A 22,413-nucleotide genomic window follows, 5' to 3' on the forward strand; every position below is an offset into this window, starting at 1 on the left:
AGGGTCGACGGTTTTGAGGAGGAATCCCTCTCCCCGGCGAACGTTAACTCGCTTGCCGAGGAAATATGATTTATCGAGTTTACGAGATTTTCCCGGATATCTTTCCCGCCCACCCCTCCCCCTCCGCCCCTCGTGCTGACCGTAATACATTTCCCTCCTCTCGTAATAATTTCCCGCATAAATCACGGCACTCTGTATAAGGCAATAGCGGTTGCGTCGGATTAACAACGCTCGCAGCTTTATCGTATGGCGCGCGTGATGTAAATGAAGTATAGAGTTACGCTCCGGTCTACAACCAGCGATAACTCTAATTTAAATTACTCGATTTTGCATAATGTTTGGAAGTGTACGGATGCGGCAACGATATTACTCTTATTTTTGTACGCTTATTGTCCATTTATTTCATCCGTTTATATCCGTTTGTCGGACGTGCGATATATTCGCGAGAGCGTTTATCTTCGCAATCACAGCTTCCGTGAAATTAATCGCGTCCCGTATTTAGTCTACGAATGAGTCGCGATTACCGAATCGTGTAAGGTGCAATTCTTCGTGAGAAACTTCCGTCGTGGTTAATCGCGATTCTTAACTCCTCTTGTCAACTCTGACCCGAGATGTTCGGGACGACGTAACTGCCGTCACAGATCGACGGTCCAGAAGAGTTCCGCCTGTTTACGAGCACTCCGACTAATTTGATGACAGAGTTCACGGTCGAGTTTCTTCAGCAGCCTTTCCGTAAAATTTCATCGCTTCCGCTCAAATTAACCGGCCGAACTTTGTCGGCAATTATTAGAATTCGGGCGAATAATTAATCTTTCGTATAACGGGGATTAATTAACTCGTGTAAATTTATTCGCGATCAAAAACTCCGCGAATCCTTCGATCCGTATTACGATAGATGCATGAAAATGGATGACGTACAGTTCGGAATACATGTTCCACGTAACATTCACTAATTGTTGCTTCGAATTCTATCGGGATTCTGTGAAATATTGAAAATGTACAACAAACTATAAAATTGTACTGCACACGATATAACTTTGTGGCAGCAAACGTTATATAATAAAATAGCAATCGAAAACAAAAAATAAAACTACTTACTTAATATTTATCGTACATCTAATATTGTTTATCACACAACATTGCATTGAGAAATTAAATTCGTTTCGAGCACGGAGCAGTTCTTGCATCGTTATAAATTTGTATCAAGTAAGTTATTTTCGTTCGCTACAATGGCCTTAGTATTTATGCGCGTTATAATTCGAAAACGGCGATAATATGAACGTAAAAGCGAATGTCAAGCGCATACATCGATTTTATAATTGTATTACTTGACCCGAGAGACGAAAATTGACAATTATGCGACCATTTATTTCGCATAATGAGGATTGGTCGAAGGAATGTTTATCGCGTTTAAATAGGAAAATTGTACTTATAATTAAATCCGAATTAATAACTGTCTCAAATTATCCATTTTATGTTATTGCGCGTATTGTGGATTTTCATATTTCCTGTCTTAAGTATTCGAAACAGAGCACGCAATATTAATTCGCTCTAATCTGTTGTTTTGTTTCTTTTTTTCCATGTGCAGGAGTGGACGGACTACAACCTCCAGTGGAACCAGACCGAGTACGGCGGAGTGAAGGACCTTCGAATTACGCCGAACAAGCTTTGGAAACCGGATATTCTTATGTACAACAGGTAATCTGGCCTCGTTACATCTGCTTAGCGACTCTCATTTTGTATTGACAAGCTATAGTAACTTCGACTAACAACATTTGTCAGGAATATTTCAGTCTCGCCCGCGCACGTGAAGAGGGGCGTCGGTTCCGTAATAGAATTTTTAATTAAAGTGGACAGACCAAAAAGGCCGCGTATTAACTACACCCGTGATCATCGTGTTAATAAAATATGACTGGTAAAAAGACATCCGTAAAACACGCCTGTAAACTGATTTTCCAAGGCCACATGCATCGCGTTGAAATTCCAAAAGATTCGCGGTTTTTTCAAATTATTTCACGTGAAATTACATCTGAAAAAGTGTCTATTTAGACCCGTAAAGTTATAATTGTTTTTAGCCGATAACAATTATTCTCAATTGACAATAACGGGAAATAAAACTGAATCCCGCATTGAGTATACAATAGTTTAAAGACACGAATAAAAATATTCGACCTGTTTGCGTTATACGAAATCCTCAGTCATCCGCGTAAAATCACGTTAAATCCGCCGTGATTTAACTGCAATCGCTACATACCGATGAGGATAAGCCACGAGATTTCCAATGGGTCGTGATCGCGATTTCAGGCTGACAATACTTTAAACGCGAATATTTATGTCGCGAAAACATCGGGAAGTCAGGAATCGCGCAAACAACGATTCACAAATAGCGTGACACTCGAGAAAATATAATCGGGCGATGAAACCGTGGAGAAAAACATTGCAATTTTCTTATCGCAGAAATGAAACGCACTCATTGTTCCTCCCCAATGTATGCGCGTTAACTATCACCGCCAGACTTACGTAATGACTGTCATTTGTCCGGAAGGCATACCTCCTGTGTGCACTCCTGAAACAGGGAATTAAGATTTTTAAGAATGTCTTTTTCAGAAAAGCTGCGACGTCTAAGAAATAGCGCAGCAGTAACGCCACTGCAGCAAAAGTTTTTTCATTAACTTTGAGTTTGTTTCCTCGAAGACGCTCCGTTCGGAGTGTATATTATTTTCGATATACCTCGTACTCTCTTTTCACATGCCGTTATGGTATTGCAAATGTAATATTAAAAAAAAGAAAAAGATTGAAAAGGGTACGTAACTTTTACACTAGTGTTGCTTCGCATCTCTTATTTAAAAGTATTATCTATCTATTTATATATATATCCATATATATATACATACATTTTTTTATTTTTATTGAGATCCCTGAAGAGTGCATGCATTTACTTGAATCCTAGTAAGAGCCGAGTATATACTTATTACATATTTATATACTTGTTTACTATGTATATTTCTACATTTTTCATTTGTAAATATTGTATCCACGTAATTATTGATCCCGATTGTAGAAATTTCTCTTTTCGAGCGGATCGACTCGCTTCTCGTTTCGCGTCGTGTTCAACGTGTTGCGTTTTTCCGTCATAAGAATAACAAACCGCGAAGTCCGGAAACGGGTCGAATCGCTTAAACTTTCGAACGCAGTTATTATGCAGATTTTAATTGAAATTCTATAGAGTAACGATTGCATAAGTACTAGTCATTTTCATTTCTCAAGAAATTCTGAAGTCGGTCATGGGTCGCGCGTTCCGCGCGGAAAACGGACATTCACGAGGAAAATTGTTTGAACGATCACGATGTTACAGTTGAAATCTCGCGAAGCAAACGTCGATGGAAACGATGGAAATTCATAACGTGAGGCGATTGCATCCGAATTGAATCTCCTCTTCTTCGAAACAAGTGACCCTATGGCCGGCTCACATTCTCAGCCACTTTCTCTATCATAGCCTCTAGAATAATTAGTCTTAGGTATTTATAGGGTGCAGCTGTATTCGACCGCTGGGTCGCCGTACGTGAATGCACTTAATGCGATTCACGTTCGACGATCCGCGAAATTAATACGCCCGCCGTTCACTGCCAGCCGATTTGCGCGATAACGAAACGGACGCGTTGATGATCGTGCCGCTTCATCATGCCCATTCTCATAGCCGCACTAATGCAACGCGACTGATGCGTGAGCCATACGTTTCCGATCGGGTCGATTGCATGATGCAGAGAGATCAGACGGAAGGGAATGCGATCTGTTGTGAACCGAGAAGAAAAACTTTGGTAATGGAAAAATGAAAAGTGTGTTTCGGAATATTTTTTATATCGGCAGTAAAACGCGCCCACCGAATTCTCGTCATGATTGAAAACGAAATGCTAGTGAATAAATCCGGGCGGTTTAATTATAAAAAGTGATGGATGAAATAACAGCGTGTTTCGATTTCAAAGTTGAACCAGATTTTTCTTTCCCTTCTTCGTAAACGTTACACGCTCCGATTATTTTCGATCGGGTCTTGGATTAGCCATCGATCAACCAGGCGAAAATTAGATATTCGTCACCAACTGACGGATTTCGATCTGATTTGAATTAACAATCAAATAGGACCAGGTCTCTATCCAAAATGAAAATTTGAATGAGCTAACAAGATGGGCGTTGCTTGCAGCTCGTAGACATTTTTCTACGTACAAAATTTTCATTTAGATTCACATGATTAAAAATTTGAATTATTGATTTGATATAATAATACCGAACCCACAATTTGTACTATGATAATTTAATGTCAGTAACATTGCATAAATTTTAATACAAATAGAATTAATTAATTTTCAATTAGAATATTGATTGTAGCAGTGAGATAAATGTTGAACAGATTTACTCGAGCATTATAAAAGCAAAGTACAAATGGCAGAGAGAGATATATATGTGGACAGAGCCAAATATGGAAAGATACGGAAAGAGAGAAGACAGTAAGTGAAAGAGGAAGAAGTAGTTAGTCGGACAGGCCGAATCCACGTCCGACCACAACTAACAACCGTCCAAGTTAGCCGGTCCGGAGAGAAATTCCACGCCGGCAACCGCCGGCGCGCTGGTAAAGTGTGTGGGATCGCTTCAATTAATTAAAGTCTCGTCTCGTGGAAACTTTGCCTTTGTGGGTATCACGGGGACGTACAATGACTCGGTACTACCGGGACCACTGCTGGACGACTTTCGCGGCACGCGCGCAGAATCAATTTTTCAGGAACGTTCGTTGTGAGTTTCTTTTTCCTTACGATTCCTACGTCTCTGGATGTGAAATTCGAGAAAGATGCAAATAACAAAATGTGAACAATGGGAGAACTTGGATATTAAATCTCTAATGCGCGACGAATGCGGTTTAGACGGCTGCATAAGTGGTGGCTCGTTAACGAGAAGTGACACTGAAGATCGATAGGAACATTGGTGACTCGTCAAACTTGAATTTTGACAGCTCTCTCCAGCGATCATTTTCCATTTACTGCTCGCTCCGTCGCGAATACCAGAATCAATTCATAATGGTCGCTTATTGTTTCGTCGATAGTTCGTCATGACGCGATGTATCGCCGTGTCCCGACGCGGTAAAATTTATTCGCGATCATTCGTACTGTTCTGCTACCAAATTATTTCAGTGGAAATACATTTGCGTGTTGCAATATTCTCAAAATATAAAAATCGATAATAAATGATATTATTATATTATGCAAAATTACATTGATGTAATATCGAGATTACATATGTAATCGCGATAGAATATGTAATGTTATTTATGAAGTAATAATAGAGATCGATCAAGCGAAACCTGAATTTAAAAAAAAAACAAATAATCCTGAACTGTGCAATACGAAAAATTTGCTGCTGAGCAATCTATGCGTATGCAAAATGTTGACCATGAGGCTTTCATCATGATAGACTATAAATATTTTCTCAGCCTTATTCGAAGTCCACGGCACATAAATCATCGCCTAAAATTATATCGTCGATTCTCCGATAAATACGTCGTGGACCGTTAAATCATTTAACTTATGTGCTCCCATTATCGACTGGAAAAATTTATAGGAGCATCGGTGAACGTGTGGTTTATCGGGGCACTGTGCGAAATCTACCTGACGTCTCGTGGTCTCGATAGCAGCCGAGCTACCTGCTATCGTATTCCGAAAACAATCGCGGCTCGAATTGTCGACGAAACAACCGCCGGCCGACGAGGTTTGATTTACACGTCCGCCATCATGAATCGACTTTACGTGCACTCATTCGAAGCTCGTGCTCGCTGCGCGTCTACGAATCGAAACTGCCGTCACGTTCTCCATTGTTAAGAGCGAAAAGTACATTCCGACCTCGTTGTTCCGTGTAGTATGTAAATGTAGGACACCGTTATATACTTTTCCTTTTTCTCAAGAGTTCAGAAAAGTTTCTCAAAAATCATATCAGAAAGATACTGCTGGTACACAATGGTACCGATTTTGGTTTCGCTCGATTAGAAATTATACAAAATCTTGTACTAGATCTCCACTTTTCTTTTAACAATTTTCACGTTAAATTAAGATCTCGGATAAATTTGTGCCAGGATGAAGTACAATATAACTGACATCTTCAAAAGTCTGACATTATCTTCTGCCGTTTCACTGAAATGAGGAACGCAGCTGTCTCCCTTTGCCCTTTCGCAAATGCGAACAAGGAGTAGAGTGTCTCATAGTAATGCGCGCTACGCACTTATATGCGGGATGAGTCCTACGGGCGTTAGAGTTTTGAAGACGCCGGTCTCGATTCTGTTAGAGAAGTTGGAGTGTAAATAAGATAACGACGAAGAGGGTCCAGCGTGTGCCTCCATTTTGTAACAGGCCTCAGGGAGCGGTTACGTTACGCGCGGGTCCCTCCATGGGGAAAGGCGCTTCCTGCGAAACCGTAAAACGAATCTCGAGTATACCGCTCAGAGGTACTTCCGGACGTTACCGTTGAATTTAAGCCGCCGTTAACCCGCGGGGTTAGAGCTTCGGTACTGGCGTGTGCGCGGCTCGTAAAATCCGTTTCGCCTGAACACCTTCCCGGCTGTAAGTACGTATGTTCGTCTCGCGCCGACCGCATCAACGAGCTACTACTGAAAAGTACATGAAGCGGCTGCGGCAACGTCTTTCATTTCGTTCATGGCCGAAACTACGCGCTCGGTTCTTAGCTTCAGAATATTGGAAAATAATACTGTACATTTTATATTGTTCCATAACACGCAAGAGTCTGGAAAGGGCTTACCCACAGTTTTATTCTTTTATCAGATTTGGTTTACAGTACTCTTATTTGAAGTACACATCACATACATGTAACTGGAAGACTTACATTGAAGAGTATATTGTGCTTTTTCGAGAATTGTTTTTATTTTGTCTAAATTCCGTAAGATTTAACATAAATATCATTTTTAAAAAGATCTGTCCGCGGATACCAGCTTTGTTACACATGGAATTCGTGCATAATGTTGATCACAAATCAGTCAGAAATCTTGAAAAATTCTCAGATGGCAAATTTCAAAAGTTTCGTGAGGTATGAAATAAGAAATCTAAGAAACGCGGGTGCACTCGATCGTATTGACACACTTCCATACGAATTTGACAATCGAATGTGATACACGAATGTGAGGCAAGTCACGACGTGGTTATCCATGCCGCTGTCAACCCATTGTACGGGTCACATACATCTATACGCAAATATCATACGAGCCGCAACGGAGACAGGAACCGCCGCAGAATTCGATCGAATCCGGTGAAACGTATTCGCGAGATTTGTTTGATCCATCCAGAGACGATGCAATCGAATAGGACTCTCTCTACCCGTTTATATAAATATATAAATTTATAATAATTCTCCGCGTGCGCTTAATCGAACCAAGTTGAACGCGTTTGATCCACGTGCGATTTTCGGTCGGAAGAGAGACACTACTCTAATTTACATACTTGATCCAGTTATTTAATCGAATCATACGCTCTCGAACGAACGCGGTCACGATTCCATCGGCCGCCACTCTGGGGATACCCGTACTATATAGAACACGGTTCGCATCCATCCGTGCGCCGCCCCGCGCGGGTATACTATTTCCTCGATCTACATACAAATATGGACTCGTAATCATTCCCGTTATTTACTCACGTCGGATTGAGGATGTATTTGATTTTCACAATATCTCCCGCACATTCGGCTCCACCTGATATGTATATCTCTCGTTCATGCTTCTTGGACTCTCCAATCGAGTTGAAAGCACTGCTGTCTCTAGTAACATGAAGCATAATCGAGGAATAACAAACGAACGTACGCCAGATTGAACAGCATGTTCTCTCGTTATCAAGTCAAATTTATGTTTATTTTAGAAACAAATATCATGAAATACTACTGATAATATTGGCGAAATTCAAGTGCAGTCATGTGGATACAATCTGTTTCGCGCAACAAGAAATGCATCAAGCTCGATCGATTCGAGCAACGATCAAGGGAATTCTCGTATAAGCTAATTTGCAATAATCAAATAGAATTATTTATGCAACGATCGCATTCCGCTCTGACTCGGTTCACTCTTTCCGGCACAATGCCCGAAGTGTGGAGTCGCCGGGTACATAAATCATACAAGCCTTCGGAGCTTGCTCCGTCGTGCCGACAGCGAATATGGCGTTCAGCGAGCGGTGGTTGTAATTATGTGAATAATTAATTGAGACGCGACGTCAGGCCACCCCGTTACTGCGGGCCACCGCATGACCAGGCCCGGTGCCTGCTCCCTTCTATTCACGCACACTGTTGAAACTCCGGATTATTAACCAGGACGAATATGCATTCTGATAATGAGGTCCCGAGCTACGTAGTCGGACGAGGAAATGTTCCATTCGAGATTCGTACCGTCCCGATCGCGCAGTCCGTTTTTCTCCGCGCGAAATAGCATCCGAGAGCATCGCGCGAGTTGTACACGAGGAAATATCCATCTTCTCGTTTGTTTCTTCGCGGGGACAGTCGGAAAAATCGCGTATATTAATCTGAGGCGTTGATATCGCGCGTACGAGCCTGCAAACGGGGACAAACGGTTGACAAAGTATCTCCGTCACCATGAACGCGTGCTGCAAGATCGCTACATTTCCGCGAGGGGACTTTTCTGATGGACGCGTCAGCGAAAATTCGCAACGACCTGCTGAGCGCGAACTTGACGAATTTTTGTAATAGATGTGATTCCCCGGTTCTCATCGTTATTTGCTGTCGCCTACTCGAATAATGTTATTATTAACGTTATTATTTTCCGAACTGCACATGAGATAATGCAATCAGAAGGCCGAAAATCAGTATCGTTTGCAATATTCACAACTCGCGACTCGCCGCGAGCTACCTAGTTTCGCAAAGGAGAGAGTTAGGGCTGCGCATCGTCTCTCTCTGATTTGGCGCCGTTAACTTCTCGACAGTTCGCCCGAACATTTATGACGTACGGAGTTTGAGAGCGGGCTACCGCACCTCGTTACGTCGTTGGTACTATTTGCTCATGGGAGCGCGACAAACGACCCGGACAAACGGCATGCACATACATACACAGAACCGTCCCAAAATTCGAGTCTACATTCGACTCAACTCGAACTCTAACTCGATTAATATATAATTGACCATCAATTTTTTCTGCAATTTGTTTAGATTAAAAATCGATACTCGCGATATTAAATCTTTTGATAACTAAATTCTGAGAATTAAAATTTTATCGAAACGGGCGAACTGGAAAAACGCAATTTTGATCACCTCTCTCTTCGCGATCACCAAAGAGAACACGAGTTTCCTGCGATATTTTAGTCACCGATACACGTGGCTTGGGACTCACCTATGTAAGCGTATTGTGGCGAGAAAACCGAAAGGGAGCGGGTTTCGTGGCAGGGTCGGTGAAACCCCTACCGTCCTGGACTGTAAAAGAAACGTTAGACCACCGATAAAAGATGCATAACGTCGCTCGCGAAAAACCCAGTCGTGATAACTCAAATCCAATCATCGACGAGAACCAGAACTACGGTTCGAGGACGGTTAAATCGATCAGAGTCGACGCGTAAACGCGTAAACATGAAACGCATAGATGACGAGGACGGAGACGCCTACCGATCAATTCGGCCTCGAGGGCGCAACCCGAATTCCACGCTTGACATTTCAATCTCTGCGCGACGAAGGTGCTTGGGCGGATACGCGGCTCGTTAGTCGTTGCATGTTCCGGGTTTATGATAACGATAAGGTCTAACGAGATTAAACGGACAGCGATTTTACGATCTCACCGTGATGCGAGACAAGGCTGTCGCTGCCTGTCGTTTGTGCTTGATATCTAATAATATTTTTTTTTTCTTCTTTTTTCTGTTCGGCTTTCTTCCTGGCACGCAGATATATCCTCGCACGGAGGAAAATCGCACGGAATATATATTTATATATATATATATATACAAACTCTATCACGCAGACACTCTACACTCATGCACTTAGTGACATGTGTGTATTCTATTGTAGCTGAAGATAATTCACAGGTGAATCACTAGAAAATGCTGTGTCGTGCTGACGAACTACTGACTACGCATCTTGATCGTTCGTCTTTCTTTTTAGCCAATCTCTAACGCGGAAAAAACTCTAAAACTCTTGTTGCATTAGTAACTTTGTAGTTGGAATGACAATCTTCTCTTCTCTACAAATAGCCTTCTTACAAAACTGCTGTGTGTCTGTCTTTTACAACATCGTGCTCTTTCATAGTATCTTTACCAAATCGGTGTTCTTTTCAAGAAAACAAAATCAAACAAATTTCTCACGAATCTGGGAAGGTTTAAAGAATTGCGCGTACATCAAAGATATCTGAATCACCGCGCGTATAAAGTTCTGCGTGTGAGGAACACAATCCTTGGACCACCGGTCAGATCCAAGAGAAACCGGCGTTGGATTAATCGTTGATCAATCGATGTCACGTGCAATACGTTGCGAACTTGTAATTCCTATCACAAGCGACGTATTTGCGTGTGTGCGGACGCGTATATGACCATGATAAGTTGTCATAATCGAGAATCGCAAAGGTACACACGAGAATATTGGACTGACATTACATTACTGTGGACAATGTCCACAGAATCCGCTCGTGATGCGAACGATCGACATTTCGAAATTTTGTAACGCGCAGCGTCTGCGTGCTACGTACAGGGCGCGTCATTGCAACCACCACGGGTGGACAGCAGGATTTTCCCTGTCTCATCGATCCGTAATATTTTTATATTCCTGTCGACCCCCGATCGAGTAATATTTTCACTTTTATGCGTTATTTACACGGAATACGCAGAACGGGCTGCGTCATATTTCCAGTCGTAGACATGTTGAAAACTATAACTAACGTTGCTGAAATTTTACAAAAAAAAAAGAGAGAATGAGAAAAAAGAAACATATTCGTAAAACACTAACTCGTTATTTATTCTTTGCGAATCAAGATATTTGCATTTATTTTGAAGAATATTTCTATACAATCGATTAAATATGTAAAATATAATGAAAATAAAAATACATGTTGATCAAGAGTCAGTTTGTTGATTGAATGCATCTCGATACCGCGTCGGCTTCTCCTTGAACCGAGTGTCGCCTTACCGTTTCGCGAAACTCGTCGGCAGTTTATTCAGCTGACCTGAAAGTAACATTGTAAAGTCTCCCTTAAGACACCCGAGCTGCAATGCCGAAGCGATGCGCGCGGGTGGTTCTTAATCGGCCCCATAATAATAATAATAATTGCGGCCACTTCTTTTCTTGCAACGCCAATACTTGCCGTGGATTACCGCGCACGTTAAATCGCGTCTTAAGTACTCGCCTCGTCGATATTGTTTAAAGATGCACACACAACGTTGCGGCACAATGAGGTGGGAACGGGATGGCCGTTACTCGCGGAACAAAAGGAGGGTGGCCGCCTACTGCTATCCAGAGCGCGCGACTTGTTGCTCTCGCCAGAGCACTCCCGTCTCATGAATATCGCGAGACGTGGAGCACGGACGAGAGTTGTGCGCGCGAGCTCGCGGACAGCGAAGAGAGAACCAGACACATAGCCAGAGACACCGGGGACCGAGGAAGGGGGTCAGCGATCCTCGAAAACAGAATTTATCCGAAAGCCCGACAATAGGCACCGCAGCGGGATCCGCCTTTGTTCGACGTGGAACAATCGACGAAAACGCCCCTCAGAATTCATGAGCGCGACAGCGCATGGACTTTGATGCATGCCGGCGTAACCGTAGGATAGAGCACGCAAAGTGAGTGCGAGCGAGCGAGAACTTGGCCCGATAAACATTGTCCTTTAATCGTGCCGTGTTTCATCATCAGGGTCCATCATCAAATATCCTTCCACCATGCTCTGTTCCGGGCCACTTCAATCTTCGCTTTATTTACTCGCTGACGCTTTGATTATCGCCGCACTGGAGATGTTACAAATGCGACAACGGTGTAATTGTTACTTTTGTTAACGTGTAAGCGCATAATTACAATGTTACATGAAACAATTTTATTTTATACATGTACACAGAACTATTCGATGTTCTTTTACTCATACATTCTATGATAAAATTAAAGCCAATTTTTAATTAATGACTTGGTAAGATTTACTTTCTTCTTCGAGTTACTTAGATATATAAACATAACTGTTTATTAATAGGACAATTCTTTTTAAATATTAAAAACTGCAGTTTCTACAAGGATTTGCAAAATCCCATCTTAAACGGATTCATTTAAATTTCTGGATAATTTCTGGATTTCTAAGATGAAGTTTAGTTAAAACTTTAGGAAACTTTGTGTTCATAATTTACCTTATCCCTTACTTATTCCTACTCAGATTTAGTTCACAAAAATCATTGATTTAAATTTAGATTAAAACCATTATTTGTCCTCCGTTCTGTGTGGTCGAAGAAATCAGGGTATTCCATGTTCTCGGTTGTCCTGCACAATTTGTCTCCGCTATTGCTATTTCGAAAAAATCCAAAGCACACAGACAATTCTTCCTTCCACACAGACGTTTGGAAATTGAGGCGTTCAAAATTGAATTTTTCGAACAAACATTCGCCAGGTGCCGCGTTCTCTCCGGCAGAGATGCTTGCTTAGGGAACCGGATAAAGTACATAAGCCTCTCACAAGTTACCCCCGTAGCATCGCAACGGTGAAACTGAAACATAGAGCTGACCCCCGTTTTGTCTGTTTCTCTCCTTCGCGCGGCTTTCCTCCTTGTTCCTCGTTGGCTTTTGGCCGGCTAAGCTCAGGATAAATGAGCGGAGACATGTGCAACGCAGCCCGATTATCGTGTGCAGTACTGACTGCAACTACCCTCGTGTATCGTCGGGCGGATGGCAATGAAATCCAGTACCGCTTTATTTATGTTGCGCCGCCACGAAGAGGGTGAGAACAATGCTTAAAATTTAAATGTCTTTTTATTACTTGCAAATGCACCTTGCGCTCATTCGTCTCTTCCATCGCGACATCGCGTGTTTCACCAAGTAAAAAATCAGATTGGACAGGTCCGAATATGTTTGAACTAATTTTATAATTTAATCATTGAAAATTTGACACCTGCACACGATATTTGATCGCGTTGAATATATTTCCGCTCCGTTTTGCGGTTCGCTAAACGATACATGCCAACAACGTTTAAAGAGATCTCGTACACGACAGCTTGCGGGTCGCAGTTTTCACGTAACTTTCGTGCAGTTTTAACCACCTTGCGAATACACTTGCCGTCTTGCCGTGCAAGTACTTAACGTCGAACAATTGCTAAGACATTCATTAGACATTCAGATACTTGGTTTCTCTTCGAGCGGAAACTGTGTAGTCACATCCCGCTGTCGCGGGGTCAAAAGGTGTTAACGAAAACTATTAGAAGATTCGCGAGAAGTTTACGATGGCGTGGTATCGAGCGCAATGCATTGTCAAGCTGAATCTTAACTTTCATTACACGGAATTATATTACGTTATATCAAAAGTGCTGTAACTTTCTTGCCGCAATCTATTACAATATATTATCTATCAAAGTAATGACGACGAGGATGGCTGACGTATATTACGTGTGACGTATATTACGTCACTCTTCTCGGCAATGTTTGACGGAGAATAGAAGGCACCTGTGTGAAGTTAGCACCCTATTTTTGAAAGTTTGAAATTCTAAAAGTTGTTCCAGATTGTTCTAGACTTGTTCCAAATTGTTCCAGAAGATCAAATTTATATAATAAAAATTTTCGCAGAAAATTGAAAAAAACAATTTTTTTACCTGGCACCCCATTTTTCGAAAATCAAACTTTTAAAGGTTGTTCCAGGTTGTTCTAGTTGTTCTAAACATTGTTCCAAAGTATTAGATTGATTGGTCAAAACCTTTACGAGATATCGAAAAAAAAGAATTTTGGAAAAAATCGTTTTTGGACATTCTTTCCCAAACAAAATAACTTACAACATTGTCGATTTAGAATATATTTATAACCGTGTAGAACAACTCAGAACAAAAATTTCAAGACCATAGCAACAATATAAGGTCCACTTTATACTCTTTAATGGAAAATAGTATTTTTCTATTTTCTTGGGTAAAAAACTTGTTCCAGGCTTCCCGCTTTAGAACTATCGTTTTCTCGAGTAGAACAACCGGGAACAAAATTTATACGCCCCGATTCGAAACCTAAGGGTGACTTTACTCTTGTACCCTACTCCAAAAATTTGGTTTTTCGAGATTGTCTTGGATATAAAACTTGTTCCAGGCTTCCCGCTTTAGAACTATCGTTTTCTCGAGTAGAACAACCAGGAACAAAATTTATACGTCCTGATTCGTAACCTTACAAGTTACAAGAGTAAAGTCACCCTTAGGTTTCGAATCGGGGCGTATAAATTTTGTTCCCGGTTGATCTACTTGAGAAAACAATAGTTCTAAAGCGGGAAGCCTGGAACAAGTTTTATATCCAAGACAATCTCGAAAAACCAAATTTTTGGAGTAGGGTACAAGAGTAAAGTCACCCTTAGGTTTCGAATCGGGGCGTATAAATTTTGTTCCCGGTTATTCTATTCGAGAAAACGATAGTTCTAAAGCGGGTAGCCTGGAACAAGTTTTATATCCAAGAAAATCGCGAAAAACCAAATTTTTGGAGTAGGGTACAAGAGTAAAGTCATCCTTAGGTTTAGAATCGGGGCGTATAAATTTTGTTCCCGGTTGTTCTACTCGAGAAAACGATAGTTCTAAAGCGGGAAGCCTGGAACAAGTTTTTTACCCAAGAAAATAGAAAAATACTATTTTCCATTAAAGAGTATAAAGTGGACCTTATATTGTTGCTATGGTCTTGAAATTTTTGTTCTGAGTTGTTCTACACGGTTATAAATATATTCTAAATCGACAATGTTGTAAGTTATTTTGTTTGGGAAAGAATGTCCAAAAACGATTTTTTCCAAAATTCTTTTTTTTCGATATCTCGTAAAGGTTTTGACCAATCAATCTAATACTTTGGAACAATGTTTAGAACAACTAGAACAACCTGGAACAACCTTTAAAAGTTTGATTTTCGAAAAATGGGGTGCCAGGTAAAAAATTGTTTTTTTTCAATTTTCTGCGAAAATTTTTATTATATAAATTTGATCTTCTGGAACAATTTGGAACAAGTCTAGAACAATCTGGAACAACTTTTAGAATTTCAAAATTTCAAAAATGGGGTGCTAACTTCACACAGGTATAGAAGGCAGCAACATTTTTATTTGCGCTGTCAGTGTTCAAGGAGAAATTGTATAAAGCCTCACCGAGAGAGTTGAAGTCGCGTAGTTTGATATAATTGACGTTTCTGTCAGCGATGCGCCGCAATCTGCCAATTTCGCAATAATCCGCTGGTCGAGAATCACCGTTATATACTGTACACTGACGTGACCCTCGGCGTCGTTAATTAGCCCCTTACGATTTGGTCATTAAATTCTACACGTTATTATCTCTATTGATCGATAATGTCGGCAGCCGCGTGTCCAGCTTCTCATGGTGTTCTAAATTATCCCAGACCCGGTCGAGCACGACATTTTCTCTACACAGGCTAATTGACACACGCGCCCGCACAACACAGGCTGTCAGTATGACGGAACGTCGCAAAACGCGCATCCTATCCGGCGTATCGAGCAACACGCGTTTCCTCGCATGCTATCAGAGACAAATGTGACGACGGATAACGAAGTTTTCCGTAAAATAGGAATACGATCAACGAAATCCAATGCCCGGCACTCGCCGGTACTGACCGGTCTTGTTTCGTCGTGAACGAGTGAGATTAATTAACCGGACACATTTTTTGGGTAAAGCCCCGTTTCTCGTTAGTCTTTATTAGCCACACAACAACGACGATGACGACGCCGCTATCCCCAATTCGCCGGAATAAACGCGCATTAGAGATCCCATTCGGCCGGTTTTTCGGTCCGATCGATTTCACAAAAGTTTATTTTCCCTGGTGTCGGGTCGCGCGCGCGAGTTCGATTAAACGCGCATTAATCGACGCCAAAAGAGAGACGTCGCTCCCCAGTGTGCGATCTAGGCCAAATGACAAAACACACAAAACCGCTGACGGGACCGCATTTAATATCACGGATAAACGGATAAGCGGGCAAGATCACGTACGAAGCCACACACACACGTACACATACGATGACGATTAATGCAAACGGTGCTGAAAATTCTATTCCCCCGCACGAATTAATTAACTCCATTCTACGCGAGAGAGAAACCCATTGAAGCGCCCTTTTTCACTGTCCTCCGGCCTGCTTTATTCCTTTGTCCATTTCGCGATAACGCGTAAAAGTAGCGGCAAGCGCAAGAGCTTTAACGGTACGGCAGCATCGATTTTCGATTGACGGGAACGACATCCTCGAAACCTTCGGCAACGGCGTTGCCGATACCGCTCGTTGACTCACGTCAACAGCATCGTCGCGTAGCGACTGCGAAAGAACATTAACATCGATACTAGTACTCGGCTTTCGCAAGAGTCTTCGCGAGCATCTTCGTGAGCGCGCAATATCAATTTTTACGTGTTATCTCACAGGTATCGTTCAATATTCGACTTACTCTCACCGAGTGCACATTAAGCGTCGCGGTGTAAAAGACACCTCTTCGTCTTTTATCGCCGGGAGAACAGGGATATCCTTTCGCGCGCTCTCATGGCTTGCCGCGAGTGTTCGGAAACTTAATAAGCCGCTCTGATAGATAAATATGTCGCAAAAATTCGCGCGCAGGTTTCTGAGACCGGCGTGAGTATCCACCTTTATCCTTTAACACCGTTTAAGTGCTCGCTTCAAATTATTCTTACGGGATTAAGCGAACACGGACGATGCTCACAGCACCCTTCCTCTCCCACCTTCTCACTGTTCTTCGTCGTCTCCTCAGCGGTCCGGGTCGCGCTTAAAGGGGCTCTCGTAAAAGCGGTCCTAAGCGGTTTGCATTTTCATGAATAACATCCATGAGTATCCTCTTTATTACTCTCCTTCAACTTCGTGATTCACGTTTTATTGCTCGTTCACGACGTTGCGTGAATGATACGGTCAAACGTTACGTTTCGCGAGATAAACGGCAATAGCGCGAACCAAAGGCTCTCCGAGAAATGCAACGCATCCGTAAAGCGGAACGATGGAAGTCGCTTTAGGTTGGTTGAACTTCCAATCGTCTTCTATCACAAGCTCATCTAATTTCCTCGTGAGACGATATATTTCTGACGAGTAATGCAACGTCACAAGTAAATGTAATTAGAATGGAGGAATTCCTGTGTCTCCGGAGTACTCCATTTGTCTCCTTGTCACCCACATCCAAATCCGACATCCGCGTTCTTCCGCTTGTCGATATCCTTCGTGCGAGATCTTGCTAGCGAATCACATAACAATCGACGACGCCCCGCTCAATCGCGCGATAATTAAAGGGGGCCTACAATTAGACCGACCGCGAAAACGATCAGGATCGACAACTGATAAGGGTAATTAATGGAAGTATGATATGAAACGTTAGTGCGGAGGAGGGTTTCGACGGGACGTTCCAAACAAACGTGGTGGTCACGCATAACGGCAGTTGCCTGTACGTCCCTCCGGGCATCTTCAAGAGCACATGCAAGATAGACATCACTTGGTTCCCCTTTGACGACCAACACTGTGAAATGAAGTTCGGATCCTGGACCTACGACGGCAACCAGGTACACTACTGTCTCCACTTACACACCAACACACGTTCAATACACACCGAGAGCACCAAGATTATTATCGATCCCTTAAATACTTCCGAATGAGCTATTACGCGCTTTTATTCGGGTGAACCGGACGCAGAGGGTGGAAGGGGGCGAGGGACCGCGAAATGTGGCTGTGCCAAGTGCGACCGACGTAACCGTCGTACGACCGCGATGAGGAAGAGGATCGCATTTTCATTTGCTTATGATCTCGAAGAGATCCGCCAGAGAGTTTTCGTTGACCTCGCAATGAGTAATGATCTTAATATAAAGTGAGATTTTTCTTGAAAGTTCCTGGTATTTATCAATGTAGATTTTTTGGATAGTAGGAAATTGTATGAGTCAGTTCCGTTTAATATCTTCTTTCTTTAATCATTAATCGAGCATTAATCATTTCTGTAATTGGTCATGATTTTTCAAACAGCGTAAATTGCATCCAACAGTGTGGACATTACAAAATTAACATTTTTATATTTAATATACATTTCTTTCTTTCATATTTCATATTAATTTGTTAATTGTACATTTACAACTAACGTGTTAATTGCACATTTACAATTAATATATAAATTGTACATTTACGACTAACGTGTTAATTGTACATTTACAATTAATGTGTTAATTGTATATTTATTTATTTCAATCCATAAATTTTATATTTTCTGTAAATGCTTAATACGATGGAAGTCATTAAAGCTTGCAGTATTCTGTTTCCGATAAACGCTTGTACACTTTCCTAATGACGTGTATCTTACAATTAATAAGCAATTACGGGCTAACTCGTCACCGGAATTGCAGCGCATAAAAACGTCTCAATCGCACTTTTTACCAACTAATTATCAATTTTCAAGGATTTGCCACTTTTTCGCTTGACGAGTTTGCCGAATTTTCACGCGGAAAACTATCAAGGATTATCCCGCTGTGTCCTATCGCTTCTGGTGAGTGGAGGACCGCGGGGAATCCTCGGCGCTCTATCGACGTCGCAAATGGCAGCCACTTTCGGTGTCCGTTCGCCATCAGGGAGCCCTTGCTGCCACGAGAGACTCGACTCACCTCCCACCTCATACCCCTCAGCCGAAACCAGAAAAATCCCATCCCGCGCCCATGACAGGGCACCTCGTGGCTTCTTCTTCTGTCCGACACAAACTCACAAGTGCAGCAACACAATAGCGATGCTCCATAGATAGCCGTTCTCACGCTTCGTAGCTTCAGCTCGGATCTATATACATAACATAGGCATATATATATATATATATATATGATATATAGCATTACATGTTACGTACACGTACACATATCACACGCACCGTATGTGTGAGCTAGAAATCGAATGCCGCGGCAGGGAAGGGACGGAATAAGATAGGGAAGTGTTCAGGGACACCCAGCACTTCGGAGCAGGATATCGTGGTCACGTGGATCATCCTTCGTTATGATTCTCTCCGCGTCTTCCGTTTGAACTCATCACGTCTCCGTCGGGCACGTTGAAAATTCCGCAACAGGATTAAACGAGCAGGATAGATTTTCCGCGATAGATCCATCGAAACAGGAAAAACGTCACTCTATGTGCGATTTTGCCGATTTTTATCTCGTTCGCTTCTCGGCTTTCGACGCGATTGATTTTGAATGTTCTCACTGCACAAATTAGTTCGGGAGCTTACGTGCACTTACATGCAGTGTTCCGTAAATGGTGCAGCATCGGGAACCGATTACCGTGCGGATATATGCCGACAGCGCGCGGTCCGAATCGTCGGATTCGATCTTGCCTCGTACAGTTATTTCCAAATTGCGGGTAACTTGAGGTGATCGCCATTAATGGAACGATCTCGACGCACTATTACCAAAAACACTATTTGCATGCGCTGAACCACGCGATGACGGTAATTGTTTCTATAATGTCGAAGAGCTCACGACTACACCTCGCTCGATCGTAGTTACACCGTCGCACAAATTTCTTAACAGTCCATGATTTGCGTTTATCATTGCTTATCGTTGATTGCATGTCAATGTTTCCCCTGGAAAACTTAATCGCTCGAGTAAACTTGCGATTAATGTTATGTTTTAACGAAACGTCCGAAACGATGTTAAGATAATTCATTTAAATCTTGCGGAAGAAATTGATTTATATCACGCGGGTCGTTTGGTTTTATAGACGCGAGCTCACTTTTAGACATGACTTTATACCGGGACACACTTTGGGCCGAGAGTGAAATTTTGCTAAACTAGCTCAACTCGATTATATCCGAATTGCGGGTAACCCGTGGCGACCGCCGTTAATGGAACGATCTCGACACCCTCGTAGATTGTATCATGGATATTTCAACGATGCATTGTCAACGACGATTTTATCCACAATGCAGGATAAATTGCCACTGCCTTCTTCAAAAGGGACACTCCTCGCGATACGTACTTTGTGTTTTTCAGATTATGCGCTAATCGTCCTTAATTATCGTTTCTGTAAAGCTCGCCGCAGATAACTGAACAATGACCGCGACTTTGTTCTTGGATGTTTCCGCTCCAGAGGAAGTTACGAGAAGATATTCTTTTTGTTACGATGTAGTCTCGTATAAGTTTTTCCATCGTCAAATATAATGTCAAATAGGATGCCAAATACTCAAAATTTTCAGCAGTTTTTTATGTGAATTTACCAAAATCCTCGGTTCGATTGTGTGGAATTTACAATTTCTGTCTAACTTTAAATCTGCAGCTAGAAAGCATCCAACACGAGAATTCAAAGTTTGTACGTTTGTACAAACGATCGTGATCTTGGTGCGTTGTATAATCAAATTCGCATTAGTGTGGAACGCCGGTGAAAAATCGCGATCCGATGCAATCTCTTGCGATTTTACTTTCTCGCATCAGGTGATAAATTTTGTCACCGTCACGTCGACTGCTCGCTGTCGTCGTAATGTACAGAAACCAAGGCGCGCGCGTTTGTGCACCAGATATTAAAGCGTATACGCGAGGCGTCGCGCCTAACTCGCGACGTCACGAGTTTGTCGGGGTCGTTCCCACGACGCGCAGTTTGCAGCCCGCATATAAACGCCAAATGTTAAATTCATTTTACTTACGACGCTTCCTCGACACTTCACCACGTCCGTGTGACAGTTTCCGAGCCTCCTGAGACTATCTCGTGCGAAGAACTGCTCGCTAACAAACGCGAAGCACGTCAGTGCTCGGCCCTCGAAGTCATTTCTTGACACACGAAGTTGATGGAAATGAGAATTGTTATAACTCGGTATTTTATTTCACGATTCTGCCTGACTTAAAGTTAAAGAAGATCCATTAATTCACTTAATGCATTTGAATACTTTATCCTTTTTCATTACGATGAATATGAAATGCGAGTATTTTGTTAAAAAATATATTGATTTTCAAAAGTGGTATATACCTAATTATCTTCTGTTCTATTCACACTTTGTTTTAATGATTGTTTAATGACATTGCGATAGTAGGAGAATTACATGCATTAATGGTAACTTTTTTTTACATGAAGGGAGTTTTGAGTGTTGCCTTAGTGTGGCGAGTTTCATGTGTCGCAACGTATAAAAAGACATTTTTATATGCATACGCAAATTTAGCATGGACTGTTCGATGTCTTTATTGCGACACCGTTTTTACGATCCCGAGCGAGGAAGGAGCGTACTTTACGATAACGATTTATCGCGACGTTTGCGAGTCATACGACAATTGACGATGCAGAATCATAAAATAAACTGAAAATGATAAATCGTGATTTTCCGTTTGACTCTGATGCACCGTAAAACGCTGCACCGCATCGTAAAGCTCGGCGAATATTTGCTAACGGGCGAATAACGCGGTTATCGCGACGACAGAACACACCAGAATGAGAACAACAAGTGTCGAATACAAAATTTTAAACGCACCATCGCGAAAGAGTCCATTGTTAGCGCTATTATTGTCATCGTTATCTTTCAAAAGGGAATATTTTTTTTATCCAGATGAAATATCGGCTTGTAAGTCGAAACTGGATATAAAGATTCATTTCATACACATCGACACACACACACACGAACAGCGATGCACATAAATACACGTTACCATTCGTGAACAGTTTTTTATTTCTGAAACCAAATATGTATCTTTGTCAAATATTAGAATTTAAAGTTTCTAAAATCAACACGTATAATTTTTACGATTTTGTGTTCTGAGTATATTTTTTAACGATTTTCTCTCGATTTGATGTTATTGACTTTAATAATATCATTAGGCGCATATGGCGGTCTCGTCGCATTTTACAATAAATAAATGCCCGTTTCAGCATTCTTATGCACGTCGTATAATTTCATTGCTATTGCTGTTGACAGATTTATAAACCCCATTATTCTCCTCTTTGTTTCCGTCGCTTTAGTACGGCTAACGTCAATGCGGCCAAAAAGATTGGCACCGCTTTTCATACAGGAGTTATCTCTCAGACAATAAATAATTTTTGCATTTCTGTAACGCACGGTCGCGGCCTCATCGATTTCCAGCCCGCGAAAGCAATAAATTTGATTATTATTTGTCTAAACCCGTGTGAAGTTTCTCGTGTCAGTTCGCATATCATCTGTCTCTGTCCATCTTGATCGCGCGACGCGGACAAAATTTATCCCAGTGCAGCTTCGAATACTTCACTATTTAATTTGCGCTTAAATCTTCATAACAGTCGCTCGCTTTT

The 22,413-nt window shown here is 41.9% G+C and overlaps 1 protein-coding gene across 8 annotated transcripts in view; it reads left to right on the forward strand.

The window, feature by feature from the left end:
• The window catches only part of LOC105277220 (neuronal acetylcholine receptor subunit alpha-7), a 204,143-nt gene that overhangs the window by 84,596 nt on the left and 97,134 nt on the right, over window positions 1-22,413 (forward strand). For all 8 annotated transcript variants that reach the window (XM_011335431.3, XM_011335428.3, XM_011335434.3 and 5 more), the window contains exons 5-6: window positions 1,589-1,698; window positions 17,528-17,708. In XM_011335431.3, coding sequence (XP_011333733.1) covers window positions 1,589-1,698; window positions 17,528-17,708 — 291 coding nt within the window. The remainder of the gene's footprint in view (window positions 1-1,588; window positions 1,699-17,527; window positions 17,709-22,413) is intronic.

The sequence above is a fragment of the Ooceraea biroi genome, chromosome 3, assembly GCF_003672135.1.
Source record: "Ooceraea biroi isolate clonal line C1 chromosome 3, Obir_v5.4, whole genome shotgun sequence".
NCBI lineage: Eukaryota > Metazoa > Arthropoda > Insecta > Hymenoptera > Formicidae > Ooceraea > Ooceraea biroi.